At 44.1% G+C, this 22,081-nt stretch overlaps 1 protein-coding gene across 1 annotated transcript in view; it reads left to right on the forward strand.

Moving 5' to 3' along the window:
* The window catches only part of ano9b (anoctamin 9b), a 175,497-nt gene extending 161,230 nt beyond the window's left edge, over positions 1 to 14,267 (forward strand). Inside the window, exons 22-24 of the mRNA XM_086008500.1 lie at positions 3,906 to 3,999; positions 6,582 to 6,694; positions 9,180 to 14,267. Of these exons, the coding sequence (XP_085864626.1) occupies positions 3,906 to 3,999; positions 6,582 to 6,694; positions 9,180 to 9,249 (277 nt within the window). The 3' untranslated portion in view covers positions 9,250 to 14,267. The remainder of the gene's footprint in view (positions 1 to 3,905; positions 4,000 to 6,581; positions 6,695 to 9,179) is intronic.
* Positions 14,268 to 22,081: the final 7,814 nt, after the last annotated feature.

Here is a 22,081-nt window from a genome sequence, read left to right on the forward strand (position 1 = left end):
CCAATCTATTGCCGCTCAGATAATAATCTTGCCTTCCTGTTTTTGCCACCAAAGTGGATACCCTTGCATTTATCCACATTATAAAGTATGTGCCATGCATCTGCCCAATCTGTCCAAATCGTACTGGAGTTTCTCTGCATCCTTCTCACTGCACACACGCCCACCCAGCTTTGTGTCGTCTGCAAACTTGGAGATATTACATCTAGTTCCCTCGTCTAGATCATTTATATATATTGTGAATAACTGGGGTCCGAGCACCGATCCCTGCAGTACCCCACTAGTCACTGCCTTCCACTCGGAAAAAGACCCGTTTATTCCAATCCTAAAGGGGGTGCATGAACAGAGAGACCTAGGGGTATATGTGCACAAATCGTTGAAGGTGGCAGGGCAGGTTGAGAAAGCAGTTAAAAAAGCTTGCGGGATCCTGAGCTTCATGAATAGAGGTATAAAGTACAAAAGTGTGGAAATTATGATGAACCTGTATAAAACACTGGTTCGGCCTCAACTGCAGTAGTGTGTCCAATTCTGGGCACCACACTTTAGGAAGGATGTGAAAGCCTTAGAGAGGGTGCAGAAAAGATTTACGAGAGTGATTCCAGGGATGGTTTAGAAGAATGAGAGGGGATCTCATTGAAACGTATAAAATTCTGACAGGGCTAGACAGACTGGATGCAAGGAGGATGTTTCCCCTGGCTGGGGGTCTAGAACGAGGGGTCACAGTCTCAGGATTCGGGGTAGGACATTTAGGACTGAGATGAGGAGAAATGTCTTCACTCAGAGGGTGGTGAACCTGTGGAATTCTCGACCACAGAAGGCTGTGGAGGCCAAGTCACTGGTGTACAAGGACACCCAGGTCTCGTTGCACTTCCCCTTCTCCCAATCTATTGCCGTTCAGATAATAATCTGCCTTCCTGTTTTTGCCACCAAAGTGGATAACCTTGCATTTATCCACATTATAAAGTATGTGCTCGCAAATACACATCCACTGGTTCTCCCTTATCTATTCTACCAGTTACATCCTCAAAAAATTCCAGTAGATTAGTCAAACACGATTTACCTTTTGTAAATCCATGCTGTCACTGTTTTCCAAGTGCTCTGCTATTACATCTTTTATAATGGACTCTAGCATTTTCCCCACTACCGATGTCAGGCTTACCGGTCTATAATTCCCCGTTTTCTCTCTACCACCTTTTTTGAATATCCTTGTTCTAGAGTCGATAGAAATTTGGAAGATGACCAGCAATGCATCTACTATTTCTAGGGCCACTTCCTTAAGTACCCTAGGATGTAGATTATCAGGTCCTGGGGATTTATCAGCTTTCAATCCCGTCAATTTCCCGAACACCATTTCCCTACAAATACTGATTTCATTTAGTTCTTCCCTCTCATTAGACCCTATGTTCCCTGACATCTCTGGGAGGTTATTTGTGTCCTCCTTTGTGAAGACAGAACCAAAGTATGTATTTAATTGGTCTGCCATTTCTTTGTTCCCCATTATAAATTCCCCTGATTCTGACTGCAAGGGACCTACGCTTGACTTCACCAATCTTTTTCTCTTCGCCTATCTATAGAAGCTTTTAGTCAGTTTTTATGTTCCCTGCAAGCTTACTCATACTCTATTTTCCCCCTCTTAATTAATCCCTTTGTCCTCCTTTGCTGAATCCTAAACTGCTCCCAATCCTCAGGTTTGCTGCTTTTTCTGGCCAATTTATATGTCCTCTCCTTGGATCTTATGCTATCCCTAATTTCCCTTGTTAGCCACGGTTGATTCACATTTTTTGTTTTATTTATATGCCAAACAGGGATGAACAAATTCTGTAGTTCATCCATGCGATCTTTAAATGTTTGCCATTGCCTATCCACCGTCAACCCTTTGAGTAACATTCCCCAATCAATCCTACCCAACTCGCACCTCATACCATCGTAATTTCCTTTATTTAAATTCAGGACCCTAGTCTCTGAGTCAAATACTTCACTCTCCATCTTAATGAAGAATTCTATCATACTATGATCGCTCCGCCCCAAGGGGCCTCGCACAAGATTGCTAATTATTTCTTTCTTATTACATAATACCCAGGTGGCCTGATCTCTAGTTGGTTCCTCGACATATTGGTCCAGGAAACCATCCCGTATACACTCCAGGAATTCCTCCTCCACAGTATTGTTACTAGTTTGGTTAGCCCAATCTATGTAGATTAAAGTCACCCATGATAACTGCTGTGCCCTTATTGCACGCGTCTCTAATTTCCCGTTTAATGCCATCCCCAACCTCCGCATTACTGTTTGGGGGTCTGTATACAACTCCCACTAATGTTTTCTGCCCCATGGTATTTCTCAGCTCTACCCATACAGATTCCACATCATCAGAGCTAATATCCCCTTCCTTACAATTGTGTTAATCTCCTCTTTAACCAGCAATGCTACCCCACCTTCTTTTCCTTTTTGCCTGTCTTTCCTGAATATTGAATACCCCTGGATGTTGAGTTCCCAGCCTTGGTCACCCTGGAGCCATGTTTTCATAATCCCAATCATATCATATCCGTTTACATCTATTTGCGCAGCTAATTCATCCACCTTATTACGAATGCTCCTCGCATTAAGACACAAAGCCTTCAGGCTTGTTTTTTTAACACCCTTAGACCTTTTAGAAATATTATTTACTGTGGCCATGTTTGATTTTCTCCTTCCTGTCTTTTGCTTCTATTCTTGTTACCCTTTCCTCTGTCTCCCTGCACAGGTTCCCAACCCCCTGCCATTTTAGAGGTCTGGCAATGACAGTAAAGTTTATTCATTGTGGAGCAGCAATCAACTCAGCTAGCAAATCCTGAGCTATATTATTAAATCAGTAGAGTGCAAGTCTGAGGCCATCATACTGAAACTGTACAGTGCTCTGGTAAGGTTGCATCTTGAGTACTACATTCAGTTTTGGTCCGAGACAAAAGGGAAACATCTCAATTTTTATGGAATTATGAAAAGGGCCATTACACTGATTCATACTGTCAGAGGATTGAGTTATGAGGAACAACTTAGACTATTTAACCTTAAAAGCTTAATGAGGGGGGATTTTTTTTGTTCTCTGAATGGGAGTGATGCTGGCCCTCCCTAGTTGACCTGAGAAGTTAGTGGTGAGCTGCCTTCTTGCACCGCTGCAGTCTTTGTGGTGATAGTTCACCCACAGTAGTGTTAGATAGGAAATTCTTGGAAACTGACCCAGTGATGATGAAGGAACAGGACACATGTGCAAGCTAGGATGGTGTGACTTGGAGAATAATTTGAAGATAATATTGTTCACACAAATTTGCTGCTCGTCTTTCTTGGTGGCAGAGATCACGTGGCTGGGAGATGCCATCAAAGTAAGCCTGATGAGTTGCTAAAGTGCAAATGTGGATCTTATATACTACAGACAGGTCCTTTAGGTGTACTCCTGCCAAAACTTTGGAGACAGTACGCTGGATGAACAGATACTAGGTCGGGATCTGGATACATTGGGTCCCTACAATGGACTGTTGGGGGTTAGAATTTTCGCCCACCTCAGACATGGCCATCAATGTAGGAGGGGTCAGGGCTGGGGACTCTCTACACCGGGAGTTTCTACGTTATCAGTCCTCAGAGACCCAGCATTGGGTTGGCACAGGTACTCCTGATGAGTGATTGTGGGCTCCAACTGGGGGCCCAAACACAGGATGCAGCCTGAACCCCTGAAGATCTCCAAAACTTCAGCGAGCTTTTCATTCCATTTACAGAGTGGGTCGACAGGTAGCAGAGGTCAACAGCAGGTGTGATCTCAGTGTAATTGCCAGGCTTCCTGGCCTGCTGGTTTTCTAGGTCATAATGTTTCTCAGGACATTTAGTTGACACTTTGGCTCACAGGTTTTGAATTTGCTTATACTGTGTCTCCTCCCCAGGTATCGTGATTACAGAAGTGCTGGTGATTATGAGTATACAATCCAGTTCTGGCACATTTTTGCTGCTCGTTTGGCATTTCTTGTTTTATTTGAGGTAAATGTACAAGTGCTTCTCTGTATAGTTACACGGTGATAAATTCTGGCTCTCCTCTGGGTCATATTGCAGCAGTACTGGCCATAATCTTCCAATCCTCCTTAGATACGGGGGTGGTGCCAGAGGACTGAAGAATTGCAAATGTTACACCCTTGTTCAAAAAAGGGTGCAACGATAAACCCAGCAACTACAGGCCAGTCAGTTTAACCTCGGTAGTGGGGAAGCTTTTAGAAATGATAATTCAGGACAAAATTAACAGTCCCTTGGACAAGTGTGGATTAATTAAGGAAAGCCAGCACGGATCTGTGAAAGGCAAATTGTGTTTAACTAACTTGATTGAGTTTTTTGATGAGGTAAGAGAGAGAGGGTTTATGAGGGTAATGCAGTTGATGTGGTGTACTTGGACTTCCAAAAGGCATTTGATAAAGTGCCACATAATAGGCTTTCCAGCAAAGTTGAAGCCCATGGAATAAAAGGGACAGTGGCAGCATGGATACAAAATTGGCTAAGTGACAGCAAACAGAGAATAGTGGTGAACGGTTGTTTTACGGACTGGAGGAAGGTACACAGTGGTGTTCTCCAGGAATCGGTACTAGGACCACTGCTTTTCTTGATATATATTAATGACTTGAACTTGGGTGTACAGGGCACAATTTCAAAATTTGCAGATGACACAAAACTTGGAAGTATAGTGAACAGTGAGGAGGATAGTGATAGAGTTCAAGAGGACAGACAGGCTGGTGGAATTGGCGGACACGTGGCAGATGAAATTTAATGCAGAAAAGTGCGAAGTTATACATTTAGGTAGGAAGAATGAGGAGAGGCAATAGAAACTAAAGGATACAATTCTAAAGATGGTATATGTGCACAAATTGTTGAAGGTGGTAGGCAGGTTGAGAAATCGGTTAAAAATGCATACGGAATCCTGGGCTTCATAAATAGATGCATAGGGCTGGATTTTCATTGAGGAGGCGTGTAGGAGGCGGGACTACAACTTTTGGGGCTGTAGTACCACCTCCATCGAGTTGTGGCCAACCCACGCAATTTTCACTTGATTGACCTTGTTGAGCCCACCCAGCGGGCTCAGCAGGCCAATTAAGGGCCACCCGGCAACAGGTGACATCACAGACAGACATTTCATCTGTCAAGAGCTTTTGATAGATGAAATATCAGTGTTTCACAGCTGTTTGAAGCTGTCAAACACTGACAATCTGTATAAGTTAATTCCTTCCCCTCAGGATGATTTAGAGATCTCTCCGGAACAGAAAGCTGAATGCTGCAGATTTTGACAGATCGCGGCCATTCTGCTTTCTGTGCCGGTGAGATGAGGGACTCCCGAGACCTGAAGGAAGGAAGGCTATAAAGGCAAGTACATGTAAGTAAAACTTCTTTAAACACTTTACACACACCAAACACACTTACCTCTGCACTCATGCACCCATCACTCACCTGAACACCAGACATCTCGACCCCTCCAAGCCCTTCATCCCGACGGCCCGCCTCGCTAACTTGGCGTGGTTTGGAGCCGTCGGGAATCCCACACTTCACCAATAAAATAGGGATTAGGCTAAAAACTGCCTGTTAACTACCTGTTAACAGGCAGTTAATTGGCACTAATCCCCTTCCCGCCTCGGGGAGGTAGGTCCCAGCACGGGTCGGGTACCCGCCTCCTTTGAAACTGGCACGGAGGCGGGTTGGGGGCAGGATGGGTCCGTGCCCCGTGATTTCAAGATTTTAATCCCCCACATGCCTCCAATCCCGCCTCCACGGCTCAATGAAAATCCTGCCCATAGAGTACAAAAGCAAGGAAGTTATGATGAACCTTTATAAAACACTGGTCTGACCTCAACTGGAGTATTGTGTCTAATTCTGGGCACTGCAGTTTAGGAAGGATGTGAAGGTCTTAAGAGAGAGTGCAGAAAAGATTTACAAGAATGGTTTCAGGGATGAGGGACTTCAGGGATGAGGGACTTCAGTTATGTGGATAGACTGGAGAAGCTGGGGTTGTTCTCCTTAGAGCAGAGAAGGTTGAAAGATTTGATAGTGGTGTTCAAAATCATGAGGTCGAGACAGAGTAGATAGAGAGAAACTGTTCTCATTAGCGGAAGGTCGAGAACCAGAGGACACAGATTTAAGGTGATTGGCAGAAGAACCAAAGGCGACAGGAGGAAAAACTGTTTTACGCAGCGAGTGGTTAGGATCTGGAATGCACTGCCCGAGAGGGTGGTGGAGGCAGATTCAATTGTCGCTTTCAAAAGGGAATTGGATAATTATCTGAAGGAAAAAATTTTGCAGGTCTACGGGGAAAGGGTGGGGGAGTGGGACTAGCTGAAGTGCTCTTGCAGAGAGCTGGCACGGACTCGACAGGACGAATGGCCTCCTTCTGTGCTGTAACCATTCTATGATTCTATATGGCGCTTATTACACAGTATTAAATACTATTGCTCTCCATGACCTAAATACAGTTCGAGGGTTTGAATATTAACTGATTTTATAGATTTAATCTTATTGAAGTGAGGTAGTTTGCTGTACAAGCACAATAAGAATGTTGAATCAAACAATTGTTTTCATTTCTGTTTCAGAATGTTGTTGTTTGCATCAAGTACCTTGCAGCTTGGTTTATCCCTGATGTGTCAGTCTCAGTGACAAATCAAAATCTAAAGAACACATATGAGCGACTACAGAAGGAATTGGGGTAAGTTTGTGCTACACTGATACTAAACTGCTATAAGCCCAAATCCATAGATATCCCACAAGAGTCATCTGTTTAACTTCTAGGGAGCATGTAATTAAAACTGTGTGAACATATCTCCATGTGATACTTGTGTTGGTGCAGTGTAAACACGACCTGAGGTGACACCGATGTTGGTGCATTGTAAACATGGTAGCGGGTAATGGCAGTGTTCATGCAGTGCAAGTAAGGCTGAGGGGTGATGCCAGAGTGTGAACGTGATTTGCCCGCTTTACACAATGACCAGTACAATGCGGTAGCGTTAATAAAATTAGAAGTACTGTAACACTGTTCAAAAGTAACGACCTCTAAAAGCCCTAAACAGATAAGATTGTTGATGCTGCTTCCTTGTACTAATGTATCTACAAGCCACGTAGTATTTATGCCAGCACCGACTTCACGGTCTTAATTCCACTCAGCAGAACCACTTTAAATAATGTAATAAAAATGAAACCTCACTGCCCTGGTTAAATTCGAAGTTCCTGAACCACTGCCGCCGCATGTGTGCATGTCTTTACACTTAATTAGCACTTAATAACTGCACATTAAAACAGGACTGCAGGGCGAGTAACCGTGGATGGTAAATGATGCCGCTTGGAACTGCCTGAAATAGCTAGCTTGCTTAATACAATTTAAGTGGTGCCTTTGTAATTGACGCCTCCGGTACTGAAAAATGGTTAGCTCCAGAACTAGCTGCGCCTCTAGCCAAGCTGTTCCAGTACAGCTACAACACTGGCATCTATCCAACAATGTGGAAAAGTGCCCAGGTATGTCCTGTCCACAAAAAGTAGGACAAATCTAATCCGGCCAAATACCGCCCCATCAGTCTACTCTCAATCATCAGCAAAGTGATGGAAGGTGTCACTGACAGTGCGATCAAGCGGCACTTACTCACAAATAACCTGATGCCCAGTTTGGGTTCCGCCAAGACCACTCGGCTCCCGACCTCATTACAGCCTTGGCCCAAACATGGACAAAGGAGCTGATTCGAGAGGTGAGGTGAGAGTGACTGCCCTTGACATCAAGGCAGCATTTGATCGAGTGTGGCATCAAGGAGCCCTAGTAAAACTGAAGTCAATGGGAATCGGGGGAAAAACTCTCCACTGGCTGGAGTTATACCTAGCACAAAGGAACATGGTTGTGGTGGTTGAAGGTCAATCATCACAGCCCCAGGACATTGCTGCAAGAGTTCCTCAGGGCAGTGTCCTAGGCCCAACCATCTTCAGCTGCTTCATCAATGACCTTCCCTCCAACATAGGCTCAGAAATGGGGATGTTCGTTGATAACTGCACAGTGTTCAGCACCATTCAAAACTCCTCAGATACTGAAGCAGTCCATGCCCGCATGCAACAAGACCTGAACGACATTCAGGCTTGGGCTGATAAGTGGCAGGTAACATTCACATCACAGAAGTGCCAGGCAATGACTATCTTCAATAAACGAGAGTCTAACCACCTCCCCTTGACATTCAATGGCATTACCATCACCGAATCCCCCAAATCAACATCCTGGGGGTTACCATTGACCAGAAACTTAACTGGAGCAGCCACATAAATACTGTGGCAACAAGAGCAGGTCAGAGGCTAGGTATTCTACGTCGAGTGTCTCACCTCCTGACTCCCCAAAGCCTTTCCACCATCTACAAGGCACAAGTAAGGAGGGTGATGGAATACTCTCCACTTGCCTGGATAAGTGCAGTTCCAACAACACTCAAGAAGCTCGACACCATCCAGGATAAAGCAGCTCACTTGATTGGCACCCCATCCACCCTTAAACATTCATTCCCTCCACGCGTACCATGGCTGCAGTGTGTACCATCTACAAGATGTACTGCAGCAACTCGCCAAGGTTTCTTCAGCAGCAACTCCCAAACCCGTGACCTCTTCCACCAAGGGCAGTAGGTGCATGGGAACACCACCACTTCCTAGTTCCCCTCCAAGTCACACACCATCCTGACTTAGAAGTATATCGCCGATCCTTCATCGTCGCTGGGTCAAAATCCTGGAACTCCCTACCTAACAGCACGGTGGGAGGACCTTCACCCATGGACTGCAACGGTTCAAGAAGGCGGCTCACCACCACCTTCTCAAGGGCAATTAGGGATGGCAAGAAACGCTGACCTTGCCAGCAACGCCCACATCCCATAAACGAATTTAAAAAAAATTGCTCAATATAGGCGGCTGACGGGATCAACGGGGATAGTGTAAGTGGTGGGGACTGTACTGGTGTAGGTACAGTGTAACAATGACCCCAGGTGATGCTGGTGTTTGTTAGTGTAACCACATTCCCACTATGATAGTCGTATGCTGTGTAACTATGGACCTGTTGGGACGCTAGTATACAATTGGTTTAAAATTCGTGTTGCAGGAAAAGGTTTAAGATTCAGCAGAAAAAAAAACTTATACTATCTAAAGCTTTTGAAGTTATTGAGAATAATTCTTTCTTTCAGGCTGCTATCAAGAAAAAGCCCAGATTATTCAATCAATAATGCATGGAGAAATCGATCAACAGATGTGTGAAAGTTTTGAAAATAAGTCTGCCAGTGAGGATTTAATGTGTTTTGGCTGACTGAGAACTGTCTTGATAATACATTGACTTTTATATTACTGCATGCGATCAAACACACTTTGTGAAGAGATGTTTGAATGTTGCAAATGAAGGATGTCTTTAGTCATGAATCTAAACTGCAGCTAAAAGAACCACAGGTTTTCTGTTCATTTTCATGCAAATCAAACTGATCATTGTTCATGTTTCTTCATGGTCAGGTTTACTGACTAATTAATGAGTCCCTAATTTGTAACAACATTTCAGAAGACTGATAGGCTTCAACTTCTAATTTAACTCAACAGGTCACCCAACAGCTACAATCGTGGACTGTCTGTCAGCCTCAACCTGAAAAATCTTATAGCCTTCAGTCCCCAACCAGGAGAATCCTGTAACTGCAAGGCCCACTGCTTGGAGGATTCTATTGAGATATAAATCCCTGGAAATAATGGGGACTGATGTCAAGTAAAAAACAAAATGTTACTTTTTTTCATTTAACATCCTCTCACAATATAGGAGTGAAGCCCACTTTGGTTCTGGGAAAGCGTGTACAAAATGACATCACGCTGTCCAAGATGGGCAGTGTGTACCTGGCCTTCCCCATCCATGTCCTAAAAAATCCCAGTGTCTGCACAATAATTACCAGTTTGTTTATACCTAGGCAAAGGTTTGGGTTCCCTTCTCCCAGATGTCACATTTTCAGTTGGATCAGTTCTTCAATTTTTCCATAGTTGGTAGGTGAGATTAGATAATCTTGTATTTTGTATTTTTAATTACAAAGTTTAAACTCAGGTTTCAAATAGGAGACTCGGATGTGCCAATGCCATTAGGCACTCAAGAAAAAAAATGACAATGACTGTCATTAGTGGGATTCAATTAAAAATATAATGTTGCAAAACCTGTCTTTAGCCTTAGAAACAGTGAAAATACTTCCAGATTGGTCACTGTATTGGGGGAAAAAAAGACAGGCAGAGTAAAAAAAAAAGCAGAAAAAACACAGGGAGCTGAGATGCAAAACCTGTCTTCAGGCTTAGCAACAGTGAATATAGATACAAGTAAATACAAAGAAATAAGTACGAGGGAGAAAGGAATAGAAGGATATGTATATCTCCCGCATGGGAGACTGGTCAAGAAGGTAAGAGCCCATGGGATCCAGGGCAATTTAGCACATTGGATCCAAAATTGGCTTAGTGACAGGAGGCAGCGGGTGATGGTCGAAGGTTGTTTTTGTGGCTGGAAGCCTGTGTCCAGTGGTGTACCACAGGGATTGGTGCTGGGTCCTTTGCTGTTTGTAGTGTACATTAATGATTTAGATATGAATGTAGGAGGTATGATCAGTAAATTCGCAGATGACGCAAAAATTGGTGGAGTGGTAAATAGCGAGGAGGGAAGCCTCAGGCTACAGGATGATATATACGGGTTGGTCAGATGGGCAGAACAGTGGCAAATGAAATTTAACCCTGCAAAGTGTGAGGTGATGCATTTTGGGAGGACAAACATGGCAAGGGAATACACAATGAATGGTAGGACCCTAGGAAGGACAGAGGATCAGAGGGACCTTGCTGTGCATGTACATAGGTCCCTGAAGGCAGCAGGACAGGTAGATAAGGTGGTTAAAAAGGCATATGGGATACTTATATTCTATGCCTCGGCTAATGAAGACAAGAGCAGGGAGGTTATGATGGAGCTGTACAAAACGCTAGTTAGGCCACAGCTGGAATACTGTGTGTAGTTCTGGTCGCCACACTATAGGAAGGATGTGATTGCATTGGAGAGGGTGCATAGGAGATTCACCAGGATGTTACCTGGGCTGGAGCGCTTCAGCTATGAAGAGAGACTGGACAGGCTGGGGTTGTTTTCCTTAGAGCAGAGAAGGCTGAGGGGGGACCTGATTGAAGTGTACAAAATTATGAGGGGCATAGATAGAAAGGAACTTTTCCCCTTAGTAGAGGGGTCAATAACCAGGGGGCATAGTTTCAAGGTAAGTGGCAGGAGGTTTAGAGGGGATTTGAGGAAAAACTTTTTCACCCAGAGGGTGGTTGGAATCTGGAACTCACTGCCTGAAAGGGTGGTAGAGGCAGGAACCCTCACAACATTCAAGAAGCATTTAGATGAGCACTTGAAACGCCATAGCATACACAGCTACGGACCAAGTGCTGGAAAATGGGATTAGAATAGACAGGGCTTGATGGCCGGCGCAGACACGATGGGCCGAAGGTCCTCTTTCTGTGCTGTATAACTCTATGACTATGTTGATAGGGCGAGATGAAGTAAGGTGGGAAGAAGCTTGTGTGGAGCATAAACACCGGCATAGACCTGTTGGGCTGAATGGCCTGCTTCTGTGCTATAAAATTCGATGTAATCATTTCAGATTGGTCATTGTATTAGGAAATTAAAAGACAGGCAGAAAAGAAGACCAAAGAGCAGAAAAACACAGGGAGCCGAGGTGCTGCATTGACTTTAAACAATCAAGGGATATGGAACTAAGACGGGTAAATGGAGTTGAGGTACAGATCAGCCATGGTCTAATTGAATTAGGGTGACCATATTTTCTAAACCGAATCCGGGAACGCACAGGGTGGGAGCACAGCAAAGTAACCAGGACGGAAAATGAAAGTTGTGCAGCGTCACAAGGCAATTTTTTTTAGCAGCCTATATTTTAACAGTTACACAGGTACACTACAAATGCGCATATAGTTACCGCAGATGTGACGTTACACTAATGAAACGCATTCAGACACCGTTTATAAATGATACAATAACACTGTTCAGGAACGTCAGTTTTTCATACCCACTGTCTATATGGCCTATTCAGAAAATCTCTTTCTGCATATTACTGGCCAAATCATTTATTTTTCACAGATTTATTAATGATTGCTGTGCTAGCTCTGCATTTCAAGAAAACCAGCATGACGACTTTGTTGCTTCTGCTAGTGGAATACGCTTAGGATGCGATTTTCTCCTCCGTGTCGGGTTGGGTGCGGGTCAGCTGGTTTACGGCTTCCAGTCCCGCCCCCCAGCTGTATCCGGCCCACAGACGTGATTTTACGTTGATTGACCTCGTTAAGCCCGCCCTGCGGGCTTGCCGACCAATTAAGAGAAAGCCAGTCAGATGACGTCATTTGATGACGCATCATCTGCCGGTTTCCTTAAAGGGACCATGCATAATTTTTTTTGACAGTTGATTTCTCAGTGTTTGACAGCATTGAGGTGCTGCAAACACTGACAATCACTGCAAAAAGGTGAGCTCTTGCACCCAGGCTCTCCAATGACTCTCTCCATAGGCTGGAATAGATGGCAGCTGCAGGTGAGATGACAGAAACGATCTGTCACTGGTGAGAGAGGTTCTTCCAATGAGGTGGCACTGGGCGTGGATTTCAAAACTTGTAATCTAATGAAAAGCGTAAATGTATTCTTACCTCGGAGACTCAGCAGTGCAACATTGGATCCTTCACGCCACTTCTGCAGCTGTTATCAATCCAGAAACATTACGGCAGACTCACAACACGCCACACTTATCTGGCGTGGTGTCCAGACGTCGGGAAACCCGACCCAGAAGCGGCAAAATTCAAAAATAGCCTGTCAACTACCTGTTAATAGGCAGTTAATTGCCTTTAATCCTCTTCCCGCCGCTAGGTGTCGGGTCCATGTGCAAATCAGGGACCCGACACTTGGGAAAGTTGTTTGGAGGTGGGTTTGGGACCCGCCGTCCATCAAAACGACTAACCTCTGACCCGCCTCCAAACCCGCCCTCTGAGCGCTAGCAAAATCGCGGCCTTAGAGATTAACCTCCATCAACCATCACGCAGCCAAGGATAATGTGGATATGTAGAACAGGTGCTCTGCTAGTTCCAGGATATGAAAGATTACACGGGAGGGTCTCTGACGGTTTTCCCACGTTCCTATCTTTAGTTTGCATACTGATGAACATAAAGTACAACCAAGCATCATCCAACCGTTAGTTCCAAGTTTTCTGTACACTGACTGACACCCAGCTCTACCTCTCCACTGCCTCTCTCAACACTTCCACTGCTTTTGTGTTGTCAGATTGCTTGTCTGACATCCAATTCTGGACAAGCCAAAAATTGCTCCAGTTAAACATTGGGAACACCTAAGCCATCATTTTCAGCCCCACCACAAACTCCGTTCCTTGGCCATCGATTCCTTCTCCGTTCCCTGGCCACTACCTCAGGTTGAACCAATGATCTACCACCGCAGCCAAGTTTCCAACTCCGTAATCCTCTCCATCAAAGACCGCCAACGCCCATTTCCACCTTCGTGACAATGCCCATCTCTGCTCCTGCTTCAGCTCACCTTCCTTCCTATAGCGGAGTTAAAAAAAAAACCTTCAGAATTTTCTCCAGTGTATGTATTATGGAAATTCCAATGTTCTCACCAACAGCACGTGGAAGGAGCTCACAGTCTTAATCTTCGTGACAAACAAGTCTATCTGTTCATCTGCCTCTTCCACACCCCCAATCCCCTTGTCCATCAAGCCAAACTTCTCCCAAGGCTCCCCTGTGCCCTAGCCCTGAATCCATGTCTTTCTCTAGTTTCTCCCTTATCTGCTGCTCTATGTGAATGAGACCCACTTCCTGGCTCCCTTGACCCCATTCCCACTAAACTGTTGGCCACTAATGTAATACTAGTGTTTATTTCAGTATCACTGCACACAAGCTAAAAACAAAGACGAAAGGGCCTAAAAAGTAAAACTGGGCTGTAAAGACCGATTAGAGATGATTAAAAAAAATCTACATATGCTAGAAATTTGAAACAAAAACAAACAGCATCTATGAAAATAAATAAAATTTTTTGGACCAGAGTTCTTTAGAACTAGGGGTTGGATAAAGCACCTCAATTAGTAAGAACACAACATATCCATGTACTTAAAAAGATACTAGTTAAATAAACTTACTTTCTTAAATTTGATGTGGAGATGCCGGTGTTGGACTGGGGTGGACAAATGTAAGAAGTCACACAACACCAGGTTATAGTCCAACAGCTTTATTTGAAATCACAAGCTTTCGGAGCACTGCTCCTTCGTCAGGTGAAGTGAAGAGAAGCATATAGGCACAGCATATATAGTCAGAGAACACTGCCAGATGATTACAGGTAAGACTATATATGCTGTGCCTATATGCTTCTCTTCACCTGACGAAGGAGCAGCGCTCCGAAAGCTTGTGATTTCAAATAAAGCTGTTGGACTATAACCTGGTGTTGTGACTTCTTACATTTCTTAAATTTGGCATGCTTTCTTTGCTCCATTCTTACTCTGCTCCTTCCCAAATACACCACCCACTCGGCCTCTGTCTTTTACAGGATAATCCTGCCTCTGCCCGCACTTTATTCGTCCAATTTATGACGTAGATGCAGCTCAATTTTCCCCTGCTTTGATTGGTCAGTTCCACCATCAATCATCAGTAACCTCGGTTTGACGACATGGTGGGTAGCGACACCAGCACATGACGACCAAGGTTGTTGACTGTAAACATCAGCCGTACCTGCGATAACTAATTATCATTTTATTCAGGGACAATTTTCTTGAACCGGGGACATTGCCCAGGAACACAGTACAGGAAACTCTTTTTTATCCAGCACCAATGGGACTGGCGTGTTGGCGGTTGTTCAAAAAGTCTGGATTAGAGAGATATACTTACCAAGGTACGAGAGCCCCGTACACGGCCACAGGTGCAGGAGCCCCGGTTACACGGCACTTGTGCAGGAGTCCCAGTTACACGGCTACAGATCCAGGAGTCCCTGTTGCACGGCCACAGGTGCAGGAACCCCAGTTACACGGCCACAGCTGCAGGAACCCCGGTTACACGGCCACTAATATATAATAAAACTTACCTGAACCTACTCCTGAATTTCACCGGTTAAGAGAGATTTCCGGATATTTAGGTGCCGGTTAAAAGAGAGTTTCCTGTACCTAATCCGGGGTCTGTCCCCGGAAAACATATGGTCACCCTAAATTGAATGGTGGAGCAGGCTGGAGGGGCTGAATGGCCTACTCCTGTTCCTATTTTCAACATGGTGAGTCTTCCTCCCAACCACATTGTGGTTACTTTGTCCATTCTCAGGTATCACCTAGGGGATTATTTTCCAAGACCACACTGGTGGCAGGGTGTCTCGTCCATCAAGCATTCACATCAGAAATTCAGGCATGATTTTTCTGGCCGCTAATTGATAGAAAATAATGAACAGTGCACGTGAGATTTTCAGTATGTACTGCTGGTGGACGAGGCTCCCCACTGGAAGTGTGAACTTGGAAATTACCCTCCAAAAATGTCTTCTTCAATTTCTGCCAAAGGCTTTAAACCCTACTCAATATTCGGTGGCCTGTTCACAAATGTTGACGGTTGCAATTGATGCTTAAAATACTTGGAACATAAAAACAACAGTGCTACTTGTCACATTTGCCTTGGGTTCTCAGCCTTTTAACCTTGCCCCCGATTCCAACCTCCCCATTCTCCATATCCTATTCAACCCTGAGCCGAGCTTCAAGCCCCACATCCTACACATCACCGAGGTTGCCTACTTTCATCTCCATAAAATTGCCAATCTCTGCTCTTCTTATCCCCACTGCCGCAGAGTTGCCTATATGTTTTTGTTACCTCCATACTCGATTTCTCCAACAGCCTTGGGGCTGTGCTCCCAAGCTCCACCCTACACAAACTGCACCTTGTCCAATAAATTTCAAGTTATAGTACAGGTGAAAACCCTGGAATTGTTTAAGAAACAATTGGATGCCACAGTGGGGGGGACTTTAGAATCTTTCAGGTAGAGTGAATTAAGTTGGGTTGAATAGCTTTGCTCGTCTACAACTATTGAGAGATTTTTTTGGAAAACTCTGCTGCATACATCCTGTATTTCTTGCACATCACTCTGTCCTCTCCAATCTACATTGGTTCCCTGTTCATTAACAAGCCAAATTCAAAATCCTTCTCTATGTTTAAATCTCTACAGTCTACACCCCTCATCTCTGGAATCTCTTCTAGCCATATGACCCAGTCCATACCCCTAGTTCACTATAACCTTCTGTAAATCCCCCCCCCACCCCCCCCCTTCAGTCCACAATTGGTGGTATAGTTTACACCCACGCTGGCCCGCCTCTCTGGAACTCCTTTCTTAAATTCTTCCTCCACCTTGCTACTTTACTTTCTGCCTTTAAGAACCTCCTTAAAACTTACCTTTTCAACCATGTATTTATTTATCCCACCTATATTTTCTATTACTGCTCAGCTTGCATTCCTCCTCTGAGTGACTTAAATGTTCTACTATGTTGAAGATGCTGTAAGTTGTTAAACTCCATAGGAGTAATTCACCTTCACCACCCGGGTAGTAAATTGCTGTTACGGATTGGCACTCATTATAGAAACCAACCAATTTTTATTTCCATTGAAATCAAAGGGAATAAAAATCAGGCAGTTTCTATAATGGGCAGCCAATCCACAGAGCCATTTCACACCAAGGCAGCAAGTTTAAAATCGACCTACATGGCTCAAGTTATTCTGAACAAAATTGAAAAAATTAAAAAGTAAAAAAGATAGCAATTCCCTGTTATAGAATCATAGAATAGTACAGCACAGAAGGAGGCCTTTCGGCCCATCGGGCTGGATTTTCCAAGCGCCGAGGAGGCGGGCATGAAGGCGGGACTGCTGGTAAAGTAGCAGAAAGTAGGGGCGGATGGCAAACCTGTAGTGTATGTGCCTTTAAGAGCCCCATATGTGCTGTAATGCTGGTAATGGCCACTCGGGCTATATAAGCCTGTATATTGTGTTATATCCGTTAGTACCCCTCCAGACTTTGCTTAGTAAACACCTATGAACCAACTCCTGTCTTCAGTGTCTCTATCAACACACGTGCCCTTTTGCCAGAAGGCGGGAAGATGTTAACAGATAGTTAACAAGCAGAAAAAAGGATTAGTGCCATTTTACCTTCACAGGTGAAGGCTTCCTGACCTCGGAGAACCCCGCCGGGTTGGGGGAGACGTGAAGGAGGTCTGCGGCGGTCGGAGGCACCTGGAAGTAAGATGTAGAGGTGCGTGATGGGTGCAAGTGTGGAGTGGTAAGTATGTAAGGTGAGTGATAAGTGTAAAAATGTGTTCACTTACCTTGTTTTCTTCCTATAGCCTTCATCCTCTCTGGATCGGGAGACTCGACATCCTCGTTGTCAATTTCACAGACTGGCTGTTGGATCCTCCGAACCAACAGCCATCTGAAATTGACAAAGTTTAAAGGTTTGATGAGTCCTGAACACAAGGACTCATCAAACTACAGAGAATGTCAGTGTTTGACAGCTCTGTGAAGCTGACATTTCTTCTTCCAAGAAGTCTTGGCAGATAGTGTCAGTGACTTCCTCCCTAATTGGCCTGCTGAGCCCACGGGGCGGACTTAACAAAGTCAATCAGGGGAAAATCCCTCTGGTTGGTCAGACAAGGATGGAGGCGGGACATTGACACGACAAGCAGCAGTCCCGCCTCCAACTCGTCTCCATTGAGAAAATCCAGCCCATCGAGTCTGCGCCAGCTTTTCCGTCCAGTAAGGCTCTTCCTACTTACATTCCAACTCACTCGGTCTATAATCCAACTATGTTTTTCAATTGCCATTATTTTATTCTTTTACCTTACCTGGCAGATTATTCCAAACATTTAACACCTTAGGCTTTTTGCAATTGTATAGGAAATCTTTCAATATAACAATAATGAAAAGTATATTCATTTTTACTTCGGTTAAGTTTTCATCTGATGTCTAAAAAGGCTCTAAAGAGCTAGCAAGATTTTATTTTATAAAACCAGGTAAAGATGATTAAAAATAACAACAGAAAATGCTGGAAAAACTCAGCAGGCCAGGCAACATCCGTGGAGAGAAATTAGAGTCAACGTATCGGGTCAAAACCCTTTGTCAAGACCCGAAACGTTGACTCTAATTTCTCTCCACGGATGTTGCCTGGCCTGCTGAGAGTTTTTCCAGCATTTTCTGTTGTTATTTTGGATTTCCAGCATCTGAAGTATTTTGCTATCATAAAGATGATTAAAGACTTGTTAATAACCAACAAACTGATTAAGTGGGTCTTTACTATGAAATGAAATGTTTAGAAACAGAAGTTATTATTCCAGCTGACAGCCATTGCATAAGGTGATATTTCACATACCTTGTCATAGTCTTATCTCAGCATTGCTAGGCTTAGAATACTGCAGAGTATCTGATAGTCCCATAATATGAACTTTGATGTGACAGGTGAATTATAGCCTTTTGAGCAACTGAATGAGATGGGGTGAATGCCTGTGAGTGCTGAGGCTGTGAAAGGTGTTCCAGGCCTAGGAGGAGGTACTCCTCTCATCTTATGCAATGGCTGACCTCCAGATACCTTGGTTTAACTGAGGAGCGATCCACTGCTGAGATGCGTGGTCAAGCAGGGAAACATGGCGCGAGTCCAACTCATTGTAAATTTCTTTTCATAATGTTCAAAACATAATGTTAATAATGGGATTCTAATAGATTATAGATTTATTTCTACATAATATGTACAGAAAATTGTTTTCAAATCTTGCGTTGTACTAAATTAATTTCTGTTGCTAAAAAACAAGTATAAAATTCCAAGTAATTGAATAAATGATTACAATTTGTTTCCTTATTTCCTTAACCAGTGTGAGTGTATTGTATTTTCACTGCTCTTTTTTTTGTCATCCTTTGGTGACATATGATCTTCTATGGAGAAGTGCCTCTTTCTGGTTACAGTTGTGCGCTCCTTTAATGAAATGAGGATGGATGCTTGGCTTTGCAAAAATGACCATAGGTGCCACCAGAGACATGAGGCACAGCAATTCTATAGATAACAGCACCTGATGTACCAGCTTCAGTGACAGGATTGTCCATGGATGCAATCACTCCATATTTTCTGATGGGTTGCTTTCTATAATGATTTGGGTTTTCCCTGCAGTGCCTGAACTGAATTTTTTATAAACTTATAATATTTTTGTATTATTAAAACCAGCATTTTGTCTCAACAAAAAACCAGCAGGGATGAATCCAAAATGGTTACCATAGTAATTTGTGATGTTGACTATATATGATTCCTCTTTTGTTTACCAATCTTGAGCATTTCATGCTATTGTGGTGAAATGGTTCCTTTGTGACATCTAGGTGGCCAATGTTGCATTATTCCATTCAACCAGCAGGGAGCTCCCATAATATTGTAATCAGGGTTGAAAATTTGACTGACAGCTCAGTGAACTGAACTCCGAATATCACAAATTTAAGGAGCTGGCTCTCAAACTCAGAAAGAATGGCCCAGAAATTCGGGTCGGGGGCTTCCCGCGGGTGCAAGCCCCCGACCTGCACTTACCTTGCGCGCCGGCAGTTGAGCTGTCGGGCCCCGTGGAATTCCGCTCCGGGGCCTGGCTCAGCTGCCGGCGCGCTGTGCTTGCATATCCCAGGGGCGTAGTTAGTTCGATGCGTCTCCCGGGATCACGTGGGCCATGGGCAGCCAATCAGCGCAGGGAAAAGCCCATTCATAAGTAGTGACAGGAAGACCTGTCAAAACTTATAAATACTACGGCCCCAAAATAGTAGTAAACCTTCAATTAAATTTTTAAAAAATCACACTTTTTAAATTAAACTATAAATTACATTAAATAACTATTTTAAACAATAATTTAAATTTTTGAAAAAAATAATTTTATATTCTAACGGGGCTAAAAATAAACTTACCTTGCTTTAAAGTATTTAAAAATAATAAACCTGTGGAAAAAATGTTTTAATTTTAATTAATTGACCACTTACCTTTTAAAATGCAGGCCTTACGCCTGGTTTTTACATTTCTAAAATCTAAAGACTTACCCTCACGGAAAAACCTGTAAAAAAAAACGTAAGTTCAAAGCGCACGCGCAGACTCCCGCGTGCACGCGTTCGACCTCTGAACCCCTTCATTCAGAGGAACAGAAGTGCCGGTTTCCCGCGCATGCGCAGTACATGCAAGAAACCGGCACTTCCATCGGGCCCACACGTGAGTACCCCGTGCGTACTCACCCGTGGAGACCCGAATTTCTTGGCCATTGTGTCAGAGAGCCCTAGCAAGCAGTAACAGAAAAATTAGACCAGCTAGCTTGAAAATGGGTATACGCCTTGGCGGACAGTAAGGTAGTGTCTTTATTATTTTTTCAATAATCGAGGATTATAGAAAACTGACTGTTTACACTGTGAAAGCTGTAAACTGTCTATTCATGTATTATAAGTAAAACAAACCAGTTTGCTGTTTTAAAATAGTACCTCAACTTGATAAGAGTGCTCGTCAGTCTGCCTTCCATAAAAAGAGAGGAGAATGCACATAGAAGCACATGCAATATTTCAGTGGTGGGTATATAGAGCAAAGGTTATGTTATGATCCCTGGGTCATGTTAATTTAACTAGAAACTAGGCAGTAAAAGGCACACTCACAGGGGACATGGTTCCTTACAGGAGTGACTGATGATGCTGAACACGTATGAATATCTAGCACAAAAGTTTGAAAATCTTTGCACTTTCTGCCACTTGAGTAGCACGGTGTGGAGTGGTCTTGGACCTGTGGCTGACTCGAGAGATAACCATATCGCTTTCCTTCATAGAAACATAGAAGATAGGAGCAGGAGTAGGCCTTTCGGCCCCTCGAGCCTGCTCCGCCATTCAAGGAGATCATGGCTGATCATCCAAATTCAGTACCCTGTCCCTGCCTTCTCCCCATATCCCTTGATCCCTTTAGCCTTAAGAAATATATCTAACTCTTTCTTGAATATATTTAATGAATTGGCCTCAACTGCCTTCTGTGGTAGAGAATTCCACAGGTTCACCACTCTTTGAGTGAAGAAATTCCTCCTCATCTCTGTCCTAAATGGCTTATCCCTTATCCTTAGACTGTGACCCCTGGTTCAGGACTCCCCGGCCATCGGGAACATCCTTCCTGCATCAAGTCTGTCCAGTCCTGTTAGAATTTTATAAGTTTCAATGAGATCCCCTCTCATTCTTCTAAACTCTAGCGAGTATAAGCCCAATCGACCCAAGCTCTCCTCATACGTCATTCCTGCCATCCCAGGTATCAGTCTGGTGAATCTTCGCTGCACTCCCTCCATGGCAAGAACATCCTTCCTCAGATCAGGCAACCAAAACTGCACACAATACTCAAGGTGTGGTCTCACCAAGGCCCTGTACAACTGCAGCAAGACATCCTTGTTCCTGTACTCGAACCCTCTCGCTACGAAGGCCAACATACCATTTGCCTTCTTAACCGCCTGCTTCACCTGCATGCTTACCTTCAACGACTGGTGCACAAGGACACCCAGGTCTCGTTGCACTTCCCCTTCGCCCAATCTATTGCCGTTCAGATAATAATCTGCCTTCCTGTTTTTGCCACCAAAGTGGATAACCTCGCATTTATCCACATTATACTGCATCTGCGATGCATCTGCCCAATCACCCAACCTGTCCAAATCATACTGGAGTTTCTCGGCATCCTCCTCACAGCACACACGCCCACCCAGCTTTGTGTCGTCTGCAAACTTGGAGATATTACATCTAGTTCCCTTGTCTAGATCATTAATATATATTGTGAATAGCTGGGGTCCTAGGACCGATCCCTGCGGTACCCCACTAGTCACTACCCGCCACTCGGAAAAAGACCCATTTATTCCAACTCTTTGCTTCCTGTCTGCCAACCAGTTCTCTATCCAAGTCAGTACCTTGCCTCCGGTCCCATGTGCCTTAACTTTACACGCTAATCTCTTATGCGGGACCTTATCGAAAACCTTCTGAAAGTCCAAATACACCACATCCA

The sequence above is a fragment of the Somniosus microcephalus genome, chromosome 15 (assembly GCF_052327205.1).
Source record: "Somniosus microcephalus isolate GS21.2 chromosome 15, FLI_Smic_1.0, whole genome shotgun sequence".
Lineage (NCBI taxonomy): Eukaryota > Metazoa > Chordata > Chondrichthyes > Squaliformes > Somniosidae > Somniosus > Somniosus microcephalus.